Raw genomic sequence first — 24,034 nt, forward strand, 5'->3', positions numbered from 1 at the left:
GTAGTGTAACTTTCAATCACACAAAGTACTGGAATTGTTCCTGGAAGCTACCTAGTACTTTCAGAACAAGGCGCCCTTTGAATGCCCAGAGGATGTCTCATTCAAGGAGATTCGCGGTCATCAAAAGGGTTCAATCAATCGCGAGATGGTGTCGGAGAACTCGACGGACCAAATGCTCCGTATCCGGAGGTTGATTCATTTGGACAACAAGCCTATCCTGGCCAAAAGATCCGTGAGGAACGTCCAGACTGCCGGGAGTAGACGAAGTTGCTCAATCAGAAGTGGAGCGACGACGACGAAGATGAGAAGGCCTAGATGCAAGAAGTGGAAAACTGTCAGCCTCATGACCATGCATGATCTAGGAGGAGGAACATCGATCTGGCCTGGGGTAGGCCAGGGGGGGGGGGGGAAGGAAGAGGCAAACAAACAACACATAGGAAGAGGCAAACACATAACGCATAGTAACACATACCGACCGCGACCGCCCCGACGGGAGATCTCTTGGGTTCTGGCTTCTTGTAGGCGGATTCGGGCTTGCCCATTCGCTTCTCGACGTTTTTGGCATGCTTTTCGTTGGCGCGCCTCTGGGCCGGGGTTTGCACCTGCAGCGGGAAAGGAAATGGTAAGTGAAGTGCTCGTGGGAGGGTTGCAACGCCTGGCTGGCGGCGGAAAAGGACGAAGTCAGAACCAACCATTTTGATTTAACTTTGGAGATGGTCTGTCTGGAATTCGAATTCGAATTCAGATTCAACGGATGGTGTATAGATGACGGCTGCGGATTGATGTGTGTAGTTGACGGCTGCTGATGGATGTGTGTAGATGACGGCTGTGGATGGATGTGTGTAGATGACGGCTGCTACCCTTAGGGACGTGAGGGCGAGGGTAGATGAAGAAGAGCAGATGAGCTCATCCAGTCTAGTCTTTGGGATGTCGAGGTCGTTCTCCCTTTTATGTTGAGTTTGGAGTGCGAGAGATGGAGATGTTGACAGATATGGCTTCTGCTTCCATCAAAGTCAAAGAGTAAGAGTAAGAGTAAGAGGGATGCTTGGTCGCTCGCTGAGCCCCTGTCCACATCGACCTGACACACTGGCATTAGATGCGACGTCTCCTGAACTTGAACGCGGTCGCGCTCGCGAGGTGCCAAGACATGTCACGTGTTGGCGTGCTATGATTAGCTAAGATTAGGTCTACCCCAGACCTGGCACGTGACTGCACTGCAGTTGCGTCATCTCGTCCGGGCCTTAGGTACCACTTCCCACCTACCACTTACCACAGCTTACAACTCACCAGGCCCTTGCCAGTAGGTGCCAGGCACTTACCAAGGCACCTTAGGTACCAGGCACCGACCAGGTACTGTGCTCAGCCGGCCAACTGTATGCAGTACTAGTTGTGCTAACCCCAACAACAAATACGTAATGCCCAGCACTGGAATACAACGCTGCTTCAACCCCAATCACCCGACCAGGCCATCCACCTATAACTCGACCTTGAACACCTCCCCCCAGTCCCGGCTTGACGAGGCTAATGCAACTATAGAAGCACCTTGCCGTCCCCTGCAACCCTCTCGTGTCCTCCAGATGACTCCGTCCAAGAGCTCCTCAAAGCGGCTCAGTAAGACATCAGATGTCGTGCTACATTACCGGCACCTCATCTGCTCATCTGATGTTGCAATGTACCTTGGAAAGTCCCAAGAGCTCCTATCACATCCATGTATCTGTTGGCACCGCGGCGGTGTAGTATGCACCTTTCTTCAAGAGGCAGGCGAGTACATCTAGCAAAGCCCTCGATCGTGATCGACGTGGGAACCACTGGACGAGTATATGAAGGCCGTAGCCCTTCCCAGTTCTGCCGGGAGCGCTGGCCTCTCTACTTCATTTGAGTACGTATCTATGCACTCTCCGCCATGAAGCCAGTCCATTGTCTGTCCCTGCTAGCCTTCCAGGCCTTGTGCGTGGCTGCTGGCCAACACGAGCATCCGCATTCAACCGTCTTCAACCCTCATCGCGCTCTATGGAAGAGACAAGAAGCCGCCTTTCCGCCCACCTTGGACCAGAATGAGGCGATACTGGCCAACTCCTTCGATAACGCTTCGCTTGAAACATGGTCTTATTACTACACCCATGGCCTGCACCTCGCTGGTACCAATAAGACCATTGCTCAGTGGACTGCTGATCGCTGGAATGAGTTTGGCTTCTCAGCCAAGCTAGTTGAGTACTGTACGGTGGAGGCCTCTCCATGACCGCGAGAAGTAGCTGATGTACTCCAAGATACGTACCTGAACTATCCGGTGTCGCACTCGTTGTCTGCGACCTTCCCCAATGGATCAACTTGGACCGCCTCGCTGCGGGAGGACCCCTTGCCTGAGGATGATGTGACTAACTATCCCAACAGCGTCCCCACATTCCACGGGTATTCCTTCAGTGGTGATGCAGAAGCAGAGTACGTCTACGTCGGTCGCGGCCAGCAGGTAGACTTTGAACGACTCAAAGCATTGGGCGTGCCTCTTGAAGGCAAGATCGCCTTGTCCCGCTACGGCGGTCCGTTCCGCGGACTCAAGGTCAAGAATGCTCAGGAGAACGGCCTTATCGGCGTCGTTATCTTCACAGATACAGCTGACGATGGCAATGTGACGGAGGCCAATGGCTATGCCCCTTATCCTCACGGACCAGCGCGAAATCCAACCTCGGTGCAACGTGGGAGCGTAGAGTACTTGTCCACCCACCCTGGCGATCCGACGACCCCAGGCTACCCATCGCACTTTGATTCACCTCGTACGGACCCGTCTCTCGTCACGCCACAGATCCCATCTCTTCCTATATCGTGGAAAGACGCCCAACCATTGATCCAAGCGCTCGACGGCTATGGTACCAGTGGGACGACAGTGAACCGTACCAACTGGGTCGGCAAGCTCAATGCAACCTACTCAACGGGACCAGCTCCAGGAACAACCATTTCGCTGTCCAATGTCGTGAGAGAAGAGACCACCTGGATCTGGGACACCATCGGGATCATCAACGGAACCCACGAGGATGAAGTCATCATAATCGGCAACCATCGCGACGCCTGGGTGGTTGGTGGTGCTGCGGACCCAAACTCGGGCTCGGCGGTGCTTGTCGAGCTTGCTAAGGCTTTTGGAGCATTACTCAAGACTGGTTGGAAGCCCCGACGAACCATCGTTCTGGCCTCTTGGGACGCAGAAGAGTATGCCTTGCTCGGCTCCACCGAATGGGTTGAGGAGTACATTCCCTGGCTGAGCAAGGCGGCGGTCGCCTACCTCAACGTCGACGTCGCTGTATCTGGCCCCGATCCTGAGCTAGCAGCCTCGCCGGAGCTGCATGAGATCGCCACCGAGGTTCTCAAGAAGATTGTCTATCCGTATCGTGGCTACAACAACCTGACGCTCTACGATGTCTGGTACGGCCTGACCGAGGGCGAAGTTGAAGTCTTGGGTTCTGGAAGCGACTACACCGCTTTCATTCACAACGGCATCGGCTCCCTGGACTTTGGCGCCGGCGGAGGTCCTACAGATCCAATTTATCATTACCACTCCAATTACGACACCTTCCACTGGATCAGCACTTTTGGTGACCCCGGCTTTGTTGCCCACAAAGCTATCGGGCAGTACGTCACTTTGTTGGCATATCATCTGGCGAATGATCCCATCATCCCTTTCAACGTGGAGAATTATGGGGTGCAATTGACCTTGTATCTAGAGACGCTGGCCGATGATATTGCATCCGCCAATGCCACCGTCGACCTATCTCCCCTAGAATCGGCCGTGGCAACATTCAATGCCTCGGCTGCAGCCCTTACCGAGTTGATCAATACGGCATCAACGGAACAGGAAATCAGCTTTGTCAATGCCAAGCTGAGGGACTTCGGTCGTGGATTCGTGTCGCAAGGCGGTCTACCAACGAGAGAATTCTACAAGCATGTGGCTTTTGCACCGGGTCTCGACACGGGATATGCTCCCACAACCTGGCCCGGTATCACCGAGGCGGTGGCTGCTGGCAACTTCACTCTCGCCAACATTTGGGTGCAGAAGTCGGCGAAAGCGGTCGAGGTGGCAGCTGGTATTTTGACGCCTTGAATGACTACGCTGTCGCAAAGGGCCATCTTGACACGATCGTCTGAGGGGTTTGCTCTTCCACTCGCCCATGCCTCTGATCAAACAGAATGGATATCCCCCGAGCACGCGTAGCCAGGAGAGAAGCGGACATTGAGACTGAGATATGTAAATAGGATATAATAATGCAGCAGGCAGTCAGCCAGGTTATCGCGGCGTGAGGATTCTTATAGACTATTTCTAAATCCTCAAAAGTGATTCTTGATCCGTCGATTAGAGAACGGTGGAGGTTGCAAAAGGATGCTAATCACGTGAGCGCTGGGAACCTTATAACCCTTGTAAACCTGGCACACATGACAAACAGAGCAAACAGAGCAAACAGAAGATTGATTTCTTCCTACTAATTACTCCACGAACCACGAACCATACAACAACAGGTGCGCAAGCTACGAACCTCACGATGGCATGAGCCTGTTGCCCAACTGAACCCAAATCCCACACGACAGTACCACACTAACCTTAACCATCAAAGATGAAGGGCATACGCACACGGATACAGACACGGATACCGATATCCACTCACTGGCAGGTCTGGCCGACCACGCGTGCCCTGCGCACGACACACCGAATTGCCCATCAGTTGCCCAGTCCAGGTCGAACTCGAACTCGAGGTCTCAGTACAAGCCTGCCGCTACGCCAGGCGCAGGTGCAGCCTCAGCCTCAGCCTCCACCGGAAAAGCCGGTCAACTTCTACCAGACACACGGGCGGGCAGTGTTCAAGGCGCTCACGCTCGCCTTTCTGAGCTACCAGATCGTATACTGGACGTGGTTGACGTTGGAGACGGAGGAGATTAAGGACCAGAAGAACCGCGAGATCGAGACGTTGGAACGCGAGGTGCGGTTGTTGGATGAGAGTCGCCGAGCGCAGAAGTCGGGTGGCTAAGCTGGAAAGAGTCGATGGGCGCAAAAGTCTGGTGGCTAAGCTGGATCAGAGTCGATGGGCGCAGAAGTCTGGTGTCTAAGCAGGATCAGAGTCGATGGGCGCAGAAGTCTACTGGCTAACCTGGATGAGATCCTTTGCTAGGTGGATACAGTACGTGTCGCCCAACCCAACAGGATGGTACAAGGTCCTCCAGCAAAAAAGTCAGAGATTAATTCTGTCGGGAAATTCTGATGCAGCATTCTGGCACCTTAAGGGTGACATAGCTGATTGAACACGACCGCGCCCGAGACAGCCGCCGTCAAATCTCAGATTGCCGGGCGCAAGCCATACCGCCTCTCAGACGACTCCAAGCGACGACCGAGGTTCCATGAGAGATTTCAGACATTTCCACACAGAGATGCGTCCTGGCAGAAAACCGAGACAAGCTGTTAAGCCGCTAACAGACAACTGTAAGCGTTGCTGAAATATGGAACGCGCAAGACATCTATGTCGTCAGCCGGATTGTGACTTGTGGCCTCGACACCTTATTGCCCGGGCGTGGGCGTGGGTGTGGGCGTTGGTGGAGGAGGACCTTTGAAAACTTTAACTTTGAGGACTCTGAACTCCACGAGGAGGAGAGAATCATGTATAAGTATCAGCTTTTTTCCGTGCAGAAGGACATATTGTTCAACACAGACAAGACATACAACAATTACAATCTCGACTTGCTATCCAGCCCCTTGCCCTTGCTCTTTCTTGCCCATCCTCTTCCCATCTTCCTTGATATCAAACACCTTCTTCGACACCCTTCCGACTTACAACACCTATTTCTTCGACACCCTCCCGACTTCTAACACCAACACCTACTCCCGATACCCTCCCGACATCCAGCTCTTTACTTGGCTGTCTCCCTCCGCCGTCATCACCATGTTCGGCTCTATGATCACCTTTGTCGCCCTGGCTCTGGCCACCATCTCCTCCGTCGTCGCGCTCCCCACTGGCCCGTCACTACAGCCAGCACCCGCTGCCGTGCTCAGCGTGCGGCACATACACCCTAACCTGCAACCTGCTCTGGCTTCCGCCCCTGTTGTTCCTGCTCGCGCTCCCGCCCCTGCCATGCCCTCCCAGCATGTCCCTGTCGCCTCTGTCGGCCCTGTTGGCCCTGTCGCATCGGCGCCGTACATCTACCAGACTCGCGCCTCCGCCCACCCGATGCCCGCCCGCCAGAACCACAGCTCGGTGTTGATGCCCATCAGCCTGCCCAGCCCAATCTACGCCAGGTCGGCCTCGGCCTCGACATCGACATCGGCATCGGCATCGAGCACCTCCGGCGACATAGTAAGTCACGTCATGGTCGACAACAAGCCTTGGACCTACACCATCCACGCCCACGACACACCACACGTGATCCGGCCGATGCCAACCACCCTGGCCACCATGATCGCCATGGAGAAGCGCGAGGCCCACCGACACCTCCCTGTTCCCTTCCCCTCGAGTGCCAACCACACTCTCCCTCTCCCGCGCTCGGCGCCGGCCCCCGCTGACCCATCCGCCACTTCTGCCTCCTCGCCTGTCATCTTCGACTCGATCTCGACCCCTAGCGACGCCGCCGAGACGACGCCCGTCGCTCGCATCATCCCCGCGCACACCCCCAGCCGATTCGCCTCTCCTCCTGGCAGCCTTGCTGTCTCTCTCCCCTCGGCGCGGTCTTACCCTTCCCCTTTCTCCGGCAGCCTCGCTCGGCCCAGCCACAGCCACAGCCAGAGCCAGACCAACGACATCCACCATGCCGTTGAGACAATGTCGGCCCCCTTCCTCGGCCAGTTCGGCCCTTCTTCCCTCCCTGACGGCCTCCAGCTCCCTAAGGAGATGCCGTCGCCCTCGCCCGAACTCTTCCCCAGCCAGTTCGGTGCTCCTTCCCTTCCCGGCCTCCCGCTTCCTACGGAGATGCCCTCGCCCTCGCCCTCCCACGACCGCCTCCCCCTCTCCCTCTCCCTCTCCCTCTCCATCAGGCAGCTCGTCCCTCTCCCTCTCCCGCAGTCGCAGCCGACCAACACTCCTCACACTCAGACCGAGGCCGACACCATCTCTACCTCTACTTGGAGTGTTGAGACGCCAACCACCGCCACCACCGAACCCATGTTCAGCATCTTGCCGTTCACGGGCCCCCTGACCCCGATCCCGACCCTGTTCTGAACCTGAACCTGAACCTGAGGTTCCCTCCCGTCCGCCTCCGCCCCTGCCCTGCCACCTCTCTCTCTGTGTGTGCCTGTCCGCCTGTCCGCCTGTTCGCCCGTCCGCCCGTTCGCCTGCTGCTGAAGCGAGAAAAAGGAGAGAAAAAGTTGTTAGACATGATTCCTGTTCGGTTTTGTTTTGGTGCTCTTCTAGTTTGAGTTTCAAATCATAGGATTTGACTTTGACTTTGATCTTGATTCAACTCTCGATCTTGGTGTTTACATGTATGTGAAGGACTGAATGTGCGGCAGAGATGCGATGCAACTTGCGGTCCACCAAAAAAAAATGGAAAAGCAATCTGGTATCACAGTGCTGTGCTGTGCTGAACTGTTTACATGGCTAGTTGGCTAGTTAGTTGTTATTTACATTTATATGATCGACCTTCCTAATTGATTGCTTTTGCTTTCACTCTTCACTCTTATGTCCATTCCCGCTCGCTCTTCACTCTTATGTCCATTCCCGCTCGCTCTTCTCTTTCCCAGTCCTCATTTCATGTGAACGGAACCGAACCGCTGGTTGCGGGAGTTTGATTGATTTCCAACTCCAGTAATCTAATCTAGGCATGTGCTCTGTATTCCTGTCAAATGAAGGTTGAAATGTTCGCTGTTGTCTATCCAAGGGTCGCAGGCGGAGCGCACGCTATATAGTATAGTATAGTATAGTATAGCCTAAACCAGCCTTCTGGTTAAAAGGACAAGGACAAGGCTGGGAATGTCCAAGTTTGACAATTCCATACCAAGATTCTCAACCGTAAGTCTTAGAACCTCAGCAGAAACAAAACAGTCGCACTGTAGTCATCATCATAGCCATGTCTAGCTACGAGCTGCATATTGCATATATCGAAGCCTGGGCCCTGTTCGACATCGAGCTCACAGTAATTCATCCATTTTGTCCTTCTTATCATATCGTCTACCATCTACCGTTGGTAACCGGGTTATATCATGTTGCCTTTGCTTGGTTCAGTGCTTATTGGTGCCTTCCCATCCAAAACGCAAATCGACTGCGCCGTGCCCGTTGCTAAGAAAGCTCAAGTCCGTTCTCCGCCAATCAAGAGAAGAGACCAACACTGCCTCATCCTGGCAGAAGAGGCTTGTATTTATCCAAATCACCCCGTCCTGTGCTATCTTCCTTGTCCAGCAGGTCCGCGGTCGCCATGGTACCTGGCTCACCGCTACCGGGCCTATGGCCGCTCGTATTGCCCATGCCGTTTGCTTCCCTCTCACTCGTCCTACCGCCCTCGGTGTCCTTTCTAGTCGTTGTAGAAATACTTGTACTCCGACCAGGCCTGGGTGGTAAAGGAGGCGCGGCGTCCAATTCCGTCAAAGTTTGGCTCAAAGAACTACTTCTCCGCGAAGGTGTGGACCCGACACTCCCATCGCGCGGCTTCTGGCTTTGGAGTTGTGAGACCCGCGCTGGAGGGGGTGGCGGAGGAGTGCCTCGGTGGGTATCGGACACAGATGAGATGGTATCTGAGGCGCTGATGAAGGATGCTGTCGAACTGGCTGTTCCCGTTCGTCTGGGCAGAGGGGGAGGCTGTTCCTCATCAGAACGCGGCCGTGGGATACTGGCCACTGGAGGCAGGGCAGACGAAGCAAGAGGACTCGACGGTGGAAAGGCCACCGGGCTTGAAGACGACGCGAGAGTCGATGGCTTGGCTGGTTTGGGCGGTGGCAGCTTCTTCGCCAGTGGGCTTGTCGACGGCGACGTCTGGATGGCATCGCCAGTCACGTTTCCTAGAGATCGGACAGGCGACGAGGCAGCGCTGGCAGTGTCGGGCTTTGGTCCTGTGGACGAGACCACTCGATCTCCCTCCCAAGGAGGCGGTACCATTCTCCTGCTTCCTCTTGTCGGAGGAGGCACCGGCTTCCTACTCGATGCTCTGCTGGCCTCTTTGCTGCTGTTGTCCATGATAGCAGGCCTATCAACCTGCACCCAGTCGTCTTCTCCGCCTTCTCGCCAGGGATTCCCTTCACGGTTCCGGTTGAGCAACATGCCTTCTTTTGGAGGTCGGACCGTGCTTCGAGCCGCTTTGTTCCCCTCAAACCACCATTTCGTCTTGTCGCTGCTGGCAGCTGGTAGCCCCTCTTGGATACTCTCGTATCCCATCACGCTTTCGGTCTCGTCTTCTTCGCTGCTGATCTCCTCAAAGCCATCCGTGGAATCGCCCGCCTGGGTCTTCAACTCTTTTGCTCTCTTAGAGTACAGCTTCTTGGTCAACACTTCTTTCTTGCCTTCATCCACCACCAAAATCCCCATTTCAAAGGCCGCATATACGGGTTTATGGTCGCTGAACCGCAGTGCCATGACGCTGTCGTATTTTAATTGCCTCATTTGGGTGCCCAAAATCTCCCCGGCCTGCACCGCGGTGCTTTTGTGGTTGATCTTCCACACAATCCGATCGGTCCAGGCCGGGATTCGTTGTTTGTCGCTGGAATCGAAGTCGTCCGTGCCTATGTCGTATTTGTACGTCGGCAAGAACTTGACCCGTCCTTCTCGGTAGTAGTTGAAACAACTACCCACCACCATTTGAATATTCAATTGGTCGTTTTCATACAGTTTGCCCAACACTTCCTCCCGGGTCTTTTCCGAACCGGCCATGGCTTCGTTGACGAGAGCCCGCACTTTTTCGTAGCTGAGTCCGATGCGGTAGTTGAAATCGCCGGCCCAGACGATAATCTCGTGGTCTTCAATGCTTCGGTTGCGTTGGAATCTCAGCCCAGATGTAATGGTGTTGTAGTCTCGGTTTCGCTCTTCGTAGTTCGCGAAACCGGCAGCCAAATGGGCGGTAACGAAGCAGACCGATGTGCTCTCGATCTCCATCCGGATGGCGACCGCTCCCTTGTTCCCAGCAATGCCGCTCAATCCTGTCTTCTTGATCGCCCCTTCGACGTTTTTGATCCGTCTGAGAATTCTGGACCGAACGAAAACCATCAAAGCCGCACCGACGAGCTGACCGCTTCTCAGAAGAACATAATCATCGCCCGTTGGCAGGAGCCCGTCCGGCTTTTCTTCCTCGGATCCATTCAGGCAGTTCCTGACGGCACTCTCCCATAAAATCCGCCGTTTCGGGTCTGTGCTCATGATCTGCTGCGGACTCAACTCGACCAGCTCTTGAAAGGCCACGACGACAATGTCAAGGTCTTTGCCATGGACATCCAGCCATGGCCGAAGGTCCTCGTTGGCCCCCATCGTCTTGCCGTTCAGATTGTACGTGCCTACGCCGAGTTTGATTTGATCTCGGGTCTCAAACTCGGGCCTCCGTCTGGCCACCTCTGCAACCACCCAATCATTGATGGGATCATACAAGTCCACGCTGTTCTGACCCACAAGTCTGCCCAGGAGCAGGTCGACCGTGTTCTGCCGGTTCTTATCTTCGAAATGGTTGACGTAGAGGCGTGTCGCACTCTTTCTGGCATCCGCAATGGCGCCTGAAAGACTCATCTTTCCGTGTCTGGTGAAGGAGCTCTTCAATGCCCCCGTGCCAGCGTAGATCTTCGACAGCGCATCTCCGTTGTCGGCCCACAATGTGGAATGCCGCATCCAGAAATCGGAATTTCCCCGTTCGTCTCGATGTGACAGAAACAGTTCGAGGGCCATCTGACTGATCATGCCTTGGATGAGGTTGGTCCGGTCTAAGCAATCCAAACAGTTGACACGGAACACCCCGTTCTGCTGCATGACCACGACTGGCCTCTTGATGACGCTCTTCTTTCCATCTAGTACTGTTTCATCGGCAACTTCCTCGGAGAGAAAATAGACGAAAGACTCGGCACTAGTCTCCAGGTAAGGCCGGATAGATCGAGCTCCCTCGTACCCACTGGCGCCTTTGGTACGCTCGTGAAAGTCGAATTCGGTCTCCCGCAGGAGAAGATGTTCCTCCACCTCATCCTCCTCGTGACGCCGTAGAGGACTGCGGTTCACATGATAGCGATATCTCTCGGTCAGCTCCACCTCACCGGGCTTGAACGCGCTGAGCAGATTGACGATATGCACTGCTCCATATGTCCGCTCCATGTTCGCAAAATGCTTGTCGAAACTGGGTTGTGTGGCTTCCGGAGAGCGCGTGATTTGGATTTTCTGTTGTCCCGGGATCAAGCTGCTTGAGCTTTCCCAGAAAATCGGGATGCTGCCACGGATTTGGACATAAGAGAAGCAAATCCCCGTGTTGGACCAGAAGACGGTCTCGGTTTCGACAAAGTTGGCCACATTGCCATCATCATCGATGCCTCGAGAGTTGAACCGCGTTCCTGCACGTCTCGACGAGAGCCTTGAGATCACGGTCAAGGTTGTGGGTAGTCCAGGAACAGTGCCCCGAATCGGAGACGAAGACGAGGGTACGGTCAGAGTCCTCACAAACCCGCGAATCACCGAAGTCAGGAGGCGGGATCGGTCCAGCTCGTTCCGCTCATGGTCCGTCAATCTACTTCGGAATTTGATGAGAGGATCGATCATGTACGAGTTCCACAGGAGACCTTCATCCAGGCTCGAAATGTCGACTGTAGAGATTTCCTCGGCACTGCAACCGGTCAGCTCCATGGGGTTTGGCTTGAGACTCCACAAACCGGTCCTGCAGTCGACGTGTCAGGTCAAAGTCGACGCTGTAATAGAAATGCCCATTGCTCAAGAGCTTCCTCAAGGCATGGAATGGATGCTCTGCGCTCGAATCGCCTTGGTCGTAACCTCCGCCATAATCAACATCATCGGACTGGAAGGTCTGTCCAGGGTAGGGGTTTGGGTAGGGGCCAGAAGCGTGGTCGTAGTCGGCTCGATTCAGGCAATCTTCAGCTCAATCAGTAACGCGGTCTCGAACCGACTTGATCGACGTACAAAATTCGACGGCAAAGATCTTGTGCACGACCTCGCCGGGTCTCACCGTGGCCACTATTTCCGAACCAGTGATGACGCAGATGAAGACATCATTGTTCAGCGTGATGAGGCCCAAGGTGCCCTTAGCAGTGGCCACTGTATGAAACTGGCTCAGGTCCGTGGATGATCTCCCACCAAACTCCACCATGCAGCGAGGGGTGAGATTCGACCGGCTGGCACTCAGTGATGGCAAGCTTGCAGACTTCAGGCCCCTCGAGGAGTTCTCTGGCGGAGGAGAGTGAGTGTGGCGAAAGACCAAGACATGCTCGTCGGTCGCCAACGCCAGAGTCCGGTGAGGGTAGTCGTGGATGAGGACCCGGGTGGACATGGCTGCAGAGGCAGAGGCTGAGGCTACCGGGGTACCTGCGATTGGCACCACATTGCCAGTTGATGATGGAGAGAACGGAACGCGGTGAAGCAGTGAATACAGCCACCAACATGGACTCGCCGCTGTCAGCTATCACGATGGTACTGTCTCGTGAGTGTGAGGGTACGTGTGTCTGGACCTGACGGAACTGAGTGAGGTTCAAGTAGACGTTGCCTTATCCGAGCGGAGCACGTGATCCGCTCACGTGTGATGCTTTCCCGCGAACACGTGAAGAGACGGCGAGGGTTTATGGGCAGGGACAGAGAGCATATCCACGAAAGCAGTAGGCAAAGATCAATATCAGATACGGATAGACAACAGGCACGTAAACAGCTGGCAGCAAGAGCCTTTCCATTTTGATCCGAACACGCAGTACAGGCATGTATGTTTGCTACAATGCTCCCCATCAACATCAACCTGAACCTGGGTATCTCCGAGCAGTGTGAAAGAGCAACAGCAACGCCCACGCCTGGCATCGATGCTCTCAAAGTAATATCATTCTTGCCCGCTCCCGCTCCCGCTCCCATATGCTCGTCCATAGCAGGCACTCTCTGGCAATGAAACAGCCAAGGCAAGATCCCATATGCATTTTGAAACGCCCGCTCAGCCTCTACTTTCGTAAATCATCACAATATAACACGAAACTCTTCCAATCAAACCACCATCTCTTGCCCCTGAGGCATGAAAAACCAATCCCGATGCTTCGGGAGGAAAAAGCCATGCCCCCTGATGTAGCCTATGTGCGGGGCTGCCCTTTGTCGACGGTACGAACCAGTCTAGACCGGAAAGTGCTGGAAAGAGGAACCGAGAGGCGTAAGCGTCGCCGAGGTGGAGGAGCTGCGATGGATTGAAAACGGACAAAGGCCACCCAAGCTTCCACCCTTGCTGATCATCTCGCCCCGGCGTCTCACAACCAAGCATTCTCAATCTTTCCAATTCGCATCGTCAACTTCGAGTCAGCCGCTCACATAACGGCGCATCCACCTTGTTCGGCGGCACCGTGCTGGGGTTTCGCGGCTACATCAGGCCTTTTTTCACCTTTTAAAGGCCGGTTCGGCCGGGGGGGAGCCCCTCCCAGCATCCATGCGGCCAGTCCGCCAGGTTTTCTTTTTTTCCCTGGAAGCAGAATCGTCAGCGAAACTCTCAACGAACAAGGTGGGACCATGGGAAATGCCTACCTTTCTTCTCCTTCCTCGGGTTCAGCTCGTCATCGAGATTCAAAATGACATCCGGAGGTGGTGGTGGTGCTTCTTCCGCCGGCGGTTCAGGAATTGGCCACATCATCATCGTAATATGCATGTCGGGCTCAATGGTGGATTCCCAATAGTTGGGCATGATGATCTCCTTGTCGGGTCCGATCAAATCATAGCGCCCGTTCATGACATGATCAGCAAGGCCATCGATGTGCGCAAAGGCCTGGTTGATGAGGCCTTCCATATCCTGTCCAGCGTTAGTCATCGTCGCATAAGAGCCACAGAAACACCACTCACCCTCCACTTGCAGCATCTTTCCCAGGGGAAGTTGTAATTGCGCCCAATGGCATCTTTGAACCTCACCGGAGCTTTCTTCTCCGGAGGAGCTGCCGCCTTTGCCTTCTTTTCCGCTTCTTCCGCTTCCGCCTTTGCCTTGGCTGCGGCCTCTTCGGCCTCCTTCAGCTTGGCTTGGGCTTCTTCTTGGGCCTTTCTGGCCTCCTCCTTTATTGCGGCCGCCGCATCGGCGGCCTCTTTCTCGGCGGCCGTCTTAGCCGCTGCTGCCGCCTCATCGGCGATCTTCTTTTCTGCGGCAGCCTTTTCAGCTTTTGCCGCTGCCTCTTCGGCTGCAGCTTTCAACGCGGCATCCGCGGCTTCTTTACGGATCTGCTGCTCTCGTGCTGCTTGCTCGGCTGCTTGGCGAACCTTCTCTTCGTAAGCTCGAATCGCGTCTTGCTTCGCTTCATCTCGAATTCGTTGCTCGGCCGCCATCCGCTCGGCCATGGCGGCGGCATCTGCACGGGCTTTGGCTTCTGCCGCTCGAATCGCTTCTTCCCGGATGCGTCGTTCCTCTTCAGCGCGTGCAGCAGCAGCAGCAGCTTCCGCCCGGGCCTTCTCTGCGGCTTGGATCAGAGCCTGATCTCGAATCCGCTTCTCTTCGTCAGCGCGTATGGCGTCTTCTCGCGCTTTGTCCTCGGCCTGTCGAAGGGCCTGTTCCCGAATGCGACTTTCGTGCTCGGCTCGGGCGGCGGCGGCCTTGGCATCTTCGGCCGCTTGAGCTTCCTTGGAGAGCTCGGCCTGAGCTCGTTCTTCCTTCATCAAGTCCGCAAACCGTTTGAACATCTCTTCTGGGTCTGCATCTTTCTTCACCTCAAACTTATCCACAGATGCCGTGGCGGAACCAGGTTGTGGTGAAGGTGCGAGAGGAGGACCAAGCCGATAATCCATGTAAGGGGGGTATGGCATTTGCTGAGGATACTGAAGAAAAGGAGGTTGATACTGCTGCCCCGGGAATTGGGGCGGATAGTGGGGTGGAAAATATGCCCCCGGAGGCGGTGGTCCGTAGTTGACAATGGTGGGAGGTCCGTAGGGGGACGACGTATATGGAGAGGTCACTTGGGACGGGGCATGATTGCCATACCCGCCCCCATATCCCGAATGAGGGGGGTATGGTACGGGCTGGCCGGCAGCCATGGGAGGGTATGAAGGTGGAAAGGGCACCGCCAGCGGTTGGGGTTGAAGAGGTATCATCTGATTCGAATGCGGCACGGCAGGGTAGGCGTAGGATCCAGAGGCACTGCTGTGGGGGTACCCGTTGTGCGCATAGTATGATTGAGGGCGCGGCATACCAGGGCCCAGATCTCGCCTGGCCAGAAATTCTTCTGTTGAATCGCCGCTCTCGGTGGGTGATGTATCTTGTAACTCCCGTGTCCGACTGCGCGTGGCGTCACGTCTTTCCGGTTGACGGCGAGAAGGTTGTCGCCGGGTGGAGTTGGCTCGAGAGTCGTACTGCTGCACCCGCTCCCGATGGTCTATTCTTGATGCCAAATCTGAGCCATCGCCTTCAGGCAGATCGGGAGGGTATTCCAATGTGACAAAGTCGCCAGGATGCGATGACGAACCACTCTGGCTCTGGGTAGGTTGAATCACCGAGTATTGAGGGGAGATCTCGGCAGGCGAGACTTGGACGCCGTTCTCGTGGAGCTCGTCGTCGCCTTGCGAGACAGGGGAAGGGGTGCGAGAATGAATGTGGGTTATGTCAATATGGGTGCGGCTATGACGGCCGGAGGACCTAAGAGCAGAGGCGTCAGCATTGACAGAACGGCATGGGTAGACCACGCACCCCATTGGAATTGAGTGAGGTCAAGGGATACCACGTCCAACCCACCCCTGAGGGAAGGCTGAACGAGATAGCCTTGAAGGTTTGTCAGTTGAAGGGATGCTAACCGGACCAACAATAGGGCTGACTTCAGGGTTTAGGACCGTCCAGAGGGCCAGATCCAGAAAAGCTGCGCGACCTTCGTTCGGACCCAAAGGTGAGGTGGTGGAGGATGGACTGAGCCTGCGGCAGTGGTGACCGCCCACTGCAGCGCAAGTTTGTGATGTCCTAGACGGTGGATCCGCGGGGAGAAAAGGAACGGCCAGAGGCGGCGGTTGCATATGCGACGGGCCGCGAGCAAGCCAGAAGCAGAACAGCCGGGGATGAGTGTGCACCGTGCTGAGCAACAACACGGTGTCAGTAGGTATGGCCGGCGTCGAGGAGTTGTGAGTGAGTGAGTGAACCAGGGAGAGGAGGTGAGTTGAGTGAGTGACTCCCGTCGAGTGTTTTGTGCTGTTTGGGCGCCAGGTCCAAGTTTGGGGTGCGCTAAAGGGGCAGAAATTAGGGAAGATTGACGCTGGTGCCCAATGCCAAATGTTAGTACAGTCGCAGGTGAGCCGCCTCCGAGTCCCTCGCTGCTTTTCCTCCCCAGGCCAAAGGTGGGGGGGGGCCAGGCGTCCAACTCAAATGCAGCCGCCGACACCCACACCGACACACCAGCACCAGCACCGACAATGATGATGTCGACCTGTGCTCAACTCCTTTCGCGATGGTGGCGGCAATTACGTTGTCAATGGTGCACCCCCCGTCTAAGAAGGAGGTGATCTCTGCTGCTGCAGCACGCCTGTGTCTTCGCAGTTCCCCCCACGGTGGTCCCAACAGGCTTGGTTGAGTAAGGCTGACAGGGACTCCAGTTGTCCGAAAAGAAGGGGATTCTCTATGTCGTTGTCTCTATGAATTTTTGTCGATACTGTTGCAGCCTCCGAATCGGTCGCCTTCTCGGGTCGAATCCTGCATAAGCGATGTGGCCCTCGACCCTTCTGGCGATTCGAGGCGAGACTCTTCGCTCTGTGAGGACAATAATTTGAGTGTTTTTGGTTCGAGTCTATCGTTGGAAAGAATAAAGAGAAGTTTGAACCTCCCTCAACAAGTGTAGAGGAGGAAGGCAAGAGATGTGCTGGCGGAGGGAGACTGTCACCACAACAGCCTGCAGCCCTTTGGGCGTACCGTATCCAGGTGACGCACTGTGGTACAGGGATTCCTGCCCAGATGCAAAGGACCTGTAAGGGGTTGGAGAATCTGGTAGGCGCTTCTTGCGCGCTGTCTTCCTCTGGTGGTGGCCAACACGGTAAGAATAAGACATGGAGGGCTCCGGCGCAAGGAGAGGGCGCAAGTAATGGATCTGGATGTCTAGCCGTAAACGACAATTGAAGTGCAAAGGAGAGTGAGGTCTACATTGGGTTGCAATTCAAGAAGAGAGCATTATCATCTCCGCCCAACTTTTCATGCTATTCTCGATCTATATAATCGGGATCTGAGGCCCTCCCGACCATCCCGAGTGCCAGCTGGCTACCCATCCTTTCGTGACTCACGGCCGCTAAAACCTGAGCATGGTGAATTCTTAAACCGTCATGAGAGGTGATGCTCCCAACAGAATCTCATGTTCGGGCACAGGCTAGTCTTCGGCGTGTTTGCCTCGTGGTATGTGGCGCGTCGTGGGGCAAGGCTTGCGGAGCTTGAAAATAGAGATCACAGGGACCGGGAGTCAGAAGTGCCAACGGAGCCACAGTGTCATTCGTGATCAGTCGGGTTCCGGGTCAATTGAGGCATCCTTAGAAATGCTGCCACGTCGGCCGGCGCCAAACTGCTGCCCAACCGTCAATCTGTCGCTGCACGCTAGTGTGTAAGAACGACCCGCATCTTACATGATCTCGCACGAACCACGGTTTGCTCCAGGAACAATGGTGTTCCCTTGCAGGAAATTTTCGCATTTCGTGCCTTTGATCAGGATCAAGAGCGGGATTCCGACGCAAGTGGCGTCGTGGGGGCCCGAGAATCGGAAGGCCTGGCTCCGTCGCACTGTCCCTCCGGTGTTGCATTCTCGACCAGACCGCACTCAACCTTTAGAACTGTTCAATAATTGCTGAACTGCAATTACTTCTGACTCGTTGCCCGCAGACGATCGTGGGCCGGTGCGTTCCTTCACAATAGCCTCAAGTTTGGATGTAGCCAACCGACTTAGCTGCTGCAGTTTCTCAGGCGGGATGGTGGAATCTGCATTCGCCTTTGCAGATGAGTAGGCCCCTAGAAGCTTCTCCGAGGCGAGCTTCAGCCCATAGAATCCCCGCAAATAGTCGTCGCAAAGCTCGATGCTGCGGCTGAACCGACGAACTGCTTGTGTCAAATGCTTCCGGATCTCGCTGTGGTCGCTAGATGACGTGCCGGCCATGTATTCAAGTTCACCAAGGCGTGCATGGAGATTCCATGCATGGGGAGTAATGAGGACAGCCTCCTCAAGGGAGAAGATAGCTTGTGAAATGTGTCCTTGAGACTCGTAGAGATCACTTAATTCACACCACGCCTCGATATCGGTGGGGAATGAGTCCACAAATTCGACCAAACCGGCAATGGCATCTTGAGGTCTCCCCAAGCTTTTCAAGAGGGCAATCCGGCGTTTGTGGATGGGAACATGAATGGGATTCTCTTGCAGCACCTTGGTATAATCCTCCAGTATTGTCCGTAGAGCCGCATCGTCTTTTGCCACAGCCTCCTGGTATAATCCTCTCAGCGCCATCACGCGTTCGTTGTCTGCGCCAAATCTATCACTCAGGCGTTCCACACATAGAAAGGCCGACTCGTCATCTCCGGAGCGGAGGCAGGCGTAGAGCAGCTGTTCAACATCTTGCCATAGCTCAGTGGAGTCTGCTGAACTGAAGATTGAGGCCGGGAAAATCGTGCTGACCGAAGATGCTTTGGCGAGGACTGAGGGAGCTTTCTGTGCTATTCGCAGCACGGCCGCTGGGTCAGAGGGATTGGTTGTGGAGGTGGTCGCCATGGTTTCTCGTCAGTTCGACTCTGCGAGAGAAAAGAGGGGTGGGGTCTGGTCTGAAAGATAGAGCAGCTTGAGGCTTAACAAGCTGTGGGAAAGTGCCGAGTTTGGTTGACAGGCTGTCAATGTCGAGATCCAGGCTATAATCAAGGACATTAGTTGTGATGCGAACGCGACCCTGAGGCTGGAGGCACGGCGGAGCAAATGAGGCACCTATTCTAGTAAGGCTCGGTCGCTCGGGCTCAAATCTAGTTCTAGTCACGTGATAATCACGGTAGCGGCGCCGCTTTGACATAACCTAGGTCCTTCTGGCTCTCCATGTGAGATGAACAGCAGGGTGTCTACGTCGCACGGAGGCAGAAGTATAGAATGCCAGATTGCCGGCCAGTGGTGCAAAGTGCAAGAAATACGGCGGGGGTATTTGTCCAACAAGCTGGAAGACAGACTTGTTAGGGCACCGCAGGGCATATCACGTGACATGCAGGCCTTTGAGCCTAGGGCAGCACGACCATCTTCCCAACCGGGGAGTCGGACCCGACTCTACAGATCTTGGCGGCGATGATGTGCCCGACTCGGCGCTCAAGCCAACCTCTCTAAACACCTTGACTGACTATTGGAACGACGAGGTCCTCGCCGGATCAAAACACGATGGCTTTGATAGGTTGATTAAACTCCCGGCCTGCCGAAAGATGTCTCTTCTCTCGCTGCTCCTCTCTAAACCAAGGCACAGCATCGTCTGAGGAATCATGTCGACGGTGCTGCATCAAGAGTCAAGACATCTCGCCAGTCCACAGCCTACGACGACGGTGGTCTAACCATTTCCCAAAATGTTTGAAAAATCACTGGTCGACCTGATCCGTGGCCTTCGTGGCCACAAGGGCAATGAATCGGAATACATCCAAAGCGCCCTCAAAGAGTGCCGGAATGAAATCCGATCCCAGGACCTGGACGTCAAAGCAACGGCGCTATTGAAACTCATCTATCTGGAAATGTTCGGATACGACATGACTTGGGCCGCCTTCAATGTCTTGGAGGTCATGGCCTCTCCCAAAATCATGCAGAAACGAGTCGGCTATCTGGCTGCAGTCCAGACCTTTCGGCCCGACACAGAGGTTTTAATGCTGGCCGAGAACCTCTTGAAGAAGGACCTCACCTCTCCCTCGATCCCCATTTTGACGCTCCCAATTGTCACTCTTCCGCACATTGTGACCTCCTCCTTGGCACTGTCCATTTTGTCAGACCTGCTACCGCGACTGTCACATTCCCAACCCGCCGTACGGAAGAAAACCATCGTCGCCCTTTATAGGCTCGCCCTGGTCTATCCCGAGACTTTGAGAGTGGCGTGGCCCAAGATAAAAGAGCGGCTCCTGGACGAAGACGAAGACAGCAGCGTTACTGCCGCCACTGTCAATGTTGTCTGTGAACTAGGATGGCGGAGACCCCAGGACTTCTTGCCTTTGGCGCCGAGGTTGTTTGATCTCTTGTTGGCTCAAAAGAACAACTGGATGGGAATCAAGATCATCAAACTGTTCGCGGTTCTAACTCCTCTCGAACCCAGATTGGTCAAGAAACTAGTCCGACCTCTGACGAAGTTGATCCAGGAGACGACCGCCATGTCCCTGCTCTACGAGTGTATCAGTGGGATCATACAAGGAGGAATCTTGGACATGGCTGACAGTGGAGTGGATGTTGAAGAAGTGGCCGATCTCTGCATCTCGAAGCTGAGAGGGATGATCGTGTTGGACGGCGACCCAAATCTGAAATATGTGGCGCTTTTAGCGTTCAACAAGATCGTCGGGTCTCATCCAGCACTCGTGTCGATGCAACAAGATGTGATCATGACCTGTCTGGACGACCCGGATATCTCGATCAAGATGCAGGCGTTGGAGCTAGTGTCGGGAATGGTCAATAGTGACAGCCTCCCAGGCGTTGTGGACCGACTGATCAAACAGCTAGCGAGTTCGCCATCGGCTGTCGATGATGCGGCCAACGGCCATCCGGAAGAAGGACAGACAGACATGGAACAGAGATTGATTCCTGACAAACGAGGATCCGAAAATACACCTCTCTCCGAGGAATATCGGCAAGAGATTCTCACTCGAATCCTGGACATGGGGTCACATAACACATATGTCAACATTACAGACTTCGAGTGGTATATCGAAATCCTAGTTCACCTTGTGCGGCACCTTCCACCAGATAAGGAGACTACCTCAGGAATGCTGGCCGATACCACCTCCTCTCTTGGAGCCCGAGTTGGGGCCCAGCTTGTCGACATTGCGGTTCGAGTGAAGGAACTACGACCAGATACAACCAGAGCGGCGGAGACTCTAGTTCTATTGTCGAATCGAGTCATTTCCTACCCCAGGCATGGTTCTGGGCAAAACGAAGTGCTGAGATCCGCAGCCTGGATCTGCGGAGAGTTCGCAGGCTATCTGTCGAATCCCTACGAAGTTGTCAACTCTCTGATCCATGAGTCATCCACAGATTTCGGTCCTGCAACACTTGCCATCTTCGTACAAGCAATCCCGAAAATCATCTCGCAGATAGCTGTAACTGCCAATCGGGAATGGAATATCTCTCGAGGCGCAACGATGTCGCTTTTACTCGCCCGGACGACGGAATTTCTGGAAGGACTGTCGTCCCATCCCAACCTGGACGTGCAGGAAAGGAGCGTCGAGTTTCTGGAGCTTCTGCGTCTCAGTTCGGAAGCGCTTTCGGCCCAGTCCAATGACAATACACAAGCGCCACTTCTTTTGACCTCTGCAATACCCACACTTTTCTCTGGGATGGACCTCAACCCTGTTGCCGCCGCAGCTCAGAAGAAAGTGCCCTTACCGAATGACTTGGACCTGGATGACCCCATCAACCCCGACTTGCCCTCCATACTACAAGCCTCACAGGAGGCAGACGAAGGCGATTCCGCCGATGATGTGTTCCAGTCTTTCTATCACGACCGTGAACCCGTGCAGGTGATTTCATCGCTCCAGCCTCACTCTGGCTCGGCAATCGTGGATCATCCATCCGAAGCAGAGCCCACCTCATACCAATCGGCCCCCGAGTCTCCAGCCACAGTGGCGCAGCGTAAAGCCGAGAGGGCGGCCAGAAACAAAGACGACCCATTCTACATTGCACCATTGGATGACTCAAGTCCTCATCAACTCCACGACATCATCCGCAAATCGAACGGCGACGAAGAACTCGATGTCGACTCAATCCCGATCATCGACCTACAGATTGATCACACACAAACCACCGCCACCCATCATGGAGAAGATTATCCGGGCCGGTCGACGAGAAAGAAGAAGCCCGTTCGAAAATTCGTGGTCGCGGCCGACGAGACATTGGACCCCGACGCCGACGCCAGCTTAGCCACGCAACCACTGTCCAAATCGGCGTCGCACTCGCACTCGACATCACTATCTACCACACCAGCGGTCCATCGACCTCGTTCGCTCAGTCCACATGTGGGACCTGGGCTCAGCGGCAAGGCTCCCGTGCGACCGACACGGAACCTGTTGACGGTGGACTCGTCGACGCTAGAAAAGTTGAGTCTTGAAGGCCCGCCCGAATCCGAGTCGGAGATTCTGCGCCGCGAAGCCGAGGAGGCGGAGATGGCAATCGCCCTGCGCGAGGTGGAGCGGAAACGACTCGAGATGCAACGAGAGGCTGAGCGGCAACGAACCGTATTGGGCGAGGGAGTCGATGCCGACGGGACTGTGGTGCGGCGGAAGAAGAAGAAGAAGAAGAAGCAGATGCCGCGAGAGGTTGAAGGCGAGCCCGACAATCAGCTGGGGCTGGAAGAGGGAGTCGTGGCCGTCAAGAAGAAAAAGAAAAAGAAAGTCGTCAAAATCAGGTCCGAGCAGGCCGACGTCGACAAGGCCGCAGAGGGAGCTGATGGTGCCGTCGGGGCCGAGCAGGATTGAATGGCTGAGGATCACGATTGAATTGAAATACACATACGAAGGATGAGTGCAGATAGGAATACCGTCGGCCCTCGGCCCTCGATCGATGTTGAACAGTACAGTACTCTAACGTGAGCATACCAAAATACAAGCGAGCGGTTGACCTGGGTAATGCCAGACAGAATCTACATATGTAGGCTTGGATAGCGACAGGGAGTCAGTATATCATGACTAGAACCCATCTTGGAAGACAGACAACGTTAAGGAGACACATCTATTTGACACTAGGGTGACTGCTACATCTGACAACTATACTTGACTTCACCACCTTTGTCACAAACAAATACCCATACCTTGCAATGCCATGCCGTCCCAATTCATTCATCCAGTGCTAAGCCACTCCACAATACAGTACAGACGAGTTTTCCACGCCGTGATTCGGTGCTTCGATGCTTCCAGACAGTCTATCCACTCCATCCAGCGGAGATTGTTGGTACACGAGATATTTCGCAACTCCGGATTTCCACCTAGAAGAACAAACAACACAAAGGGACAAAGAGAGAGGTCCCTGGAGCTCCATACAGCTCTTCCTAATCCGATGCTTCCGCCCTATAGTAGTCCGTGCCGAGGATTTGTGGGGATTTGGTTGAGTACATAGGTAGGTAGGTACCATGAGTGAATCGGTAGATGGGGTAGTAGGTGACGAAGTAGGTGAGCGAGATCTTTCGGAGGTGACCCGGTAGAGAGATGGCAATGTCCAGCTGCCACATGGTCGAATCAGGAGCATTTGCATCGGATATCGGTGGTTCGACTGTTGGCTTTTGAGGTCGTTTCGTCAGACGTCTAGCCGGGCCGTCAGCATATACTCCTTGACGTAGGCGGCTCGAACTTGTCTTTGAAATTCCTAGAGCGTACCTTTTGATCCTTTGTCTCCTCCTTGTACTATCTCCCTCCCTGTCCCCCACATCCTTTCCTTCATAGGGGTAGACTCGGCCAGAATTTGCCACCTGTACACCTCAGGAACAAGCTAGATCCAGTGATATCAGTCAGTATCAGTCACATAGATAATAACGACAACGATAATAACAAGATGAAGAGTAAAGTACTCACGGCCAACTGGTCGTGCTGGACCGGGCTGAGGCCGAGTTGGTCGACTAGGTCTGCTGTTGTAAGTCATGGTCTGTTTGGCCGACGTCTTGGTCCACGGTGATGTTGTTAATGTAGCTTGACGTGCTATGTTGAGATTCTCTATGTCGTTTTGTAGCGTGCGAGTGCAAGTATTGTGAGAGACAGCGAACAACGATAGACTCAGGGTTATTGTCGATGACACAGGGAA

At 54.6% G+C, this 24,034-nt stretch overlaps 8 protein-coding genes across 8 annotated transcripts; 4 read left to right on the forward strand and 4 right to left on the reverse strand.

Annotated features, from left to right (window-relative positions):
- Positions 1-195: 195 nt before the first annotated feature.
- Positions 196-605, reverse strand: A1O3_08578 (uncharacterized protein; the record flags this gene model as incomplete). The annotated part of the gene is made up of 2 exons (XM_007738675.1): positions 473-605; positions 196-311 (listed from the first exon to the last, which is right to left on the reverse strand). Exons 1-2 carry the CDS (start codon positions 540-542, stop codon positions 196-198), a joined length of 186 nt encoding a protein of 61 aa, XP_007736865.1. The 5' UTR covers positions 543-605.
- A 1,298-nt stretch (positions 606-1,903) lies between these two features.
- A1O3_08579 (uncharacterized protein) lies at positions 1,904-4,090 on the forward strand (the record flags this gene model as incomplete). Its single annotated transcript, XM_007738676.1, has 2 exons — positions 1,904-2,216; positions 2,268-4,090. 2 exons carry the CDS (start codon positions 1,904-1,906, stop codon positions 4,088-4,090), a joined length of 2,136 nt encoding a protein of 711 aa, XP_007736866.1.
- Positions 4,091-4,727: 637 nt separating this feature from the next.
- A1O3_08580 (uncharacterized protein) lies at positions 4,728-5,009 on the forward strand (the record flags this gene model as incomplete). The annotated part of the gene is made up of 1 exon (XM_007738677.1): positions 4,728-5,009. A coding segment is annotated over one exon (282 nt), but the record flags the coding sequence as incomplete, so codon positions are not given.
- Positions 5,010-5,915: 906 nt separating this feature from the next.
- Positions 5,916-7,184, forward strand: A1O3_08581 (uncharacterized protein; the record flags this gene model as incomplete). Its single annotated transcript, XM_007738678.1, has 1 exon — positions 5,916-7,184. One exon carries the CDS (start codon positions 5,916-5,918, stop codon positions 7,182-7,184), a length of 1,269 nt encoding a protein of 422 aa, XP_007736868.1.
- Positions 7,185-8,294: 1,110 nt separating this feature from the next.
- Positions 8,295-12,417, reverse strand: A1O3_08582 (uncharacterized protein; the record flags this gene model as incomplete). Its single annotated transcript, XM_007738679.1, has 3 exons — positions 8,295-11,739; positions 11,786-12,002; positions 12,051-12,417. 3 exons carry the CDS (start codon positions 12,415-12,417, stop codon positions 8,295-8,297), a joined length of 4,029 nt encoding a protein of 1,342 aa, XP_007736869.1.
- Positions 12,418-13,420: 1,003 nt separating this feature from the next.
- On the reverse strand, positions 13,421-15,773 carry A1O3_08583 (uncharacterized protein; the record flags this gene model as incomplete). Its single annotated transcript, XM_007738680.1, has 3 exons — positions 13,421-13,572; positions 13,635-13,896; positions 13,947-15,773. 3 exons carry the CDS (start codon positions 15,771-15,773, stop codon positions 13,421-13,423), a joined length of 2,241 nt encoding a protein of 746 aa, XP_007736870.1.
- A 2,087-nt stretch (positions 15,774-17,860) lies between these two features.
- On the reverse strand, positions 17,861-18,799 carry A1O3_08584 (uncharacterized protein; the record flags this gene model as incomplete). Its single annotated transcript, XM_007738681.1, has 1 exon — positions 17,861-18,799. The coding sequence occupies one exon, from the start codon at positions 18,797-18,799 to the stop codon at positions 17,861-17,863; it is 939 nt and encodes a 312-aa protein (XP_007736871.1).
- An 821-nt stretch (positions 18,800-19,620) lies between these two features.
- A1O3_08585 (uncharacterized protein) lies at positions 19,621-22,719 on the forward strand (the record flags this gene model as incomplete). The annotated part of the gene is made up of 1 exon (XM_007738682.1): positions 19,621-22,719. The coding sequence occupies one exon, from the start codon at positions 19,621-19,623 to the stop codon at positions 22,717-22,719; it is 3,099 nt and encodes a 1,032-aa protein (XP_007736872.1).
- Between the last annotated feature and the right edge of the window lie 1,315 nt (positions 22,720-24,034).

The sequence above is a fragment of the Capronia epimyces genome (assembly GCF_000585565.1).
Source record: "Capronia epimyces CBS 606.96 chromosome Unknown aczIQ-supercont1.8, whole genome shotgun sequence".
Taxonomy (NCBI): Eukaryota; Fungi; Ascomycota; class Eurotiomycetes; order Chaetothyriales; family Herpotrichiellaceae; genus Capronia; species Capronia epimyces.